Source organism: Eimeria mitis, genomic scaffold (genome assembly GCF_000499745.2).
Source record: "Eimeria mitis Houghton genomic scaffold, Emh_scaff2640, whole genome shotgun sequence".
NCBI lineage: Eukaryota > Apicomplexa > Conoidasida > Eucoccidiorida > Eimeriidae > Eimeria > Eimeria mitis.
Window position 1 is genome coordinate 7,445 of NW_013570982.1, and position 438 is coordinate 7,882.

Consider the following 438-nt stretch of genomic DNA (forward strand, 5'->3'; position numbering starts at 1 on the left):
CGCACGTGAGGAGAGAGATGATGGGCTGCAGCGTTTGCTGCTGCTGCTGGTGGTGACCCTTCAGAACCTATGCAGAGAGGAGCAGTAAGTCCTGCTGCTGCTGCTGCTGCTGCTGCTGCTGCTGCTGCTGCTGCTGCTGTTGCTGCTGCTGCACTTGCTGCTGCTGTTGCTGCAGTTTGTAGCCTGAACTGCTGCTGCTGCGTCTCCCCATCGACAGCAGCAGTTTGGGGTTTTGCTGCTGCAGCACGGAGGCGCTGCTGGCGCAGAAGGGGCTTGCTGCTGCTCTGCTGCAGCTGCTGCTGCTGACGAAGCAGCAGCAGCAGCAGCAAGCAACACTGGAGCTGCTGCTGCACCTTGCACGCTACCGTATTAACAAAGACGCCTTGATCGATGCAGGTGAGGATACACCGCAGCGCAGCAGCAGCAGCAGCAGCAGCA

The 438-nt window shown here is 60.0% G+C and overlaps 1 protein-coding gene across 1 annotated transcript in view; it reads left to right on the plus strand.

The window, feature by feature from the left end:
- Positions 1 to 88, plus strand: part of EMH_0056710 (uncharacterized protein) — a gene marked incomplete at both ends in the record, with an annotated part of 617 nt that extends 529 nt beyond the window's left edge. Inside the window, one exon of the mRNA XM_013497387.1 lies at positions 14 to 88. Coding sequence (XP_013352841.1) covers positions 14 to 88 — 75 coding nt within the window. The remainder of the gene's footprint in view (positions 1 to 13) is intronic.
- Positions 89 to 438: the final 350 nt, after the last annotated feature.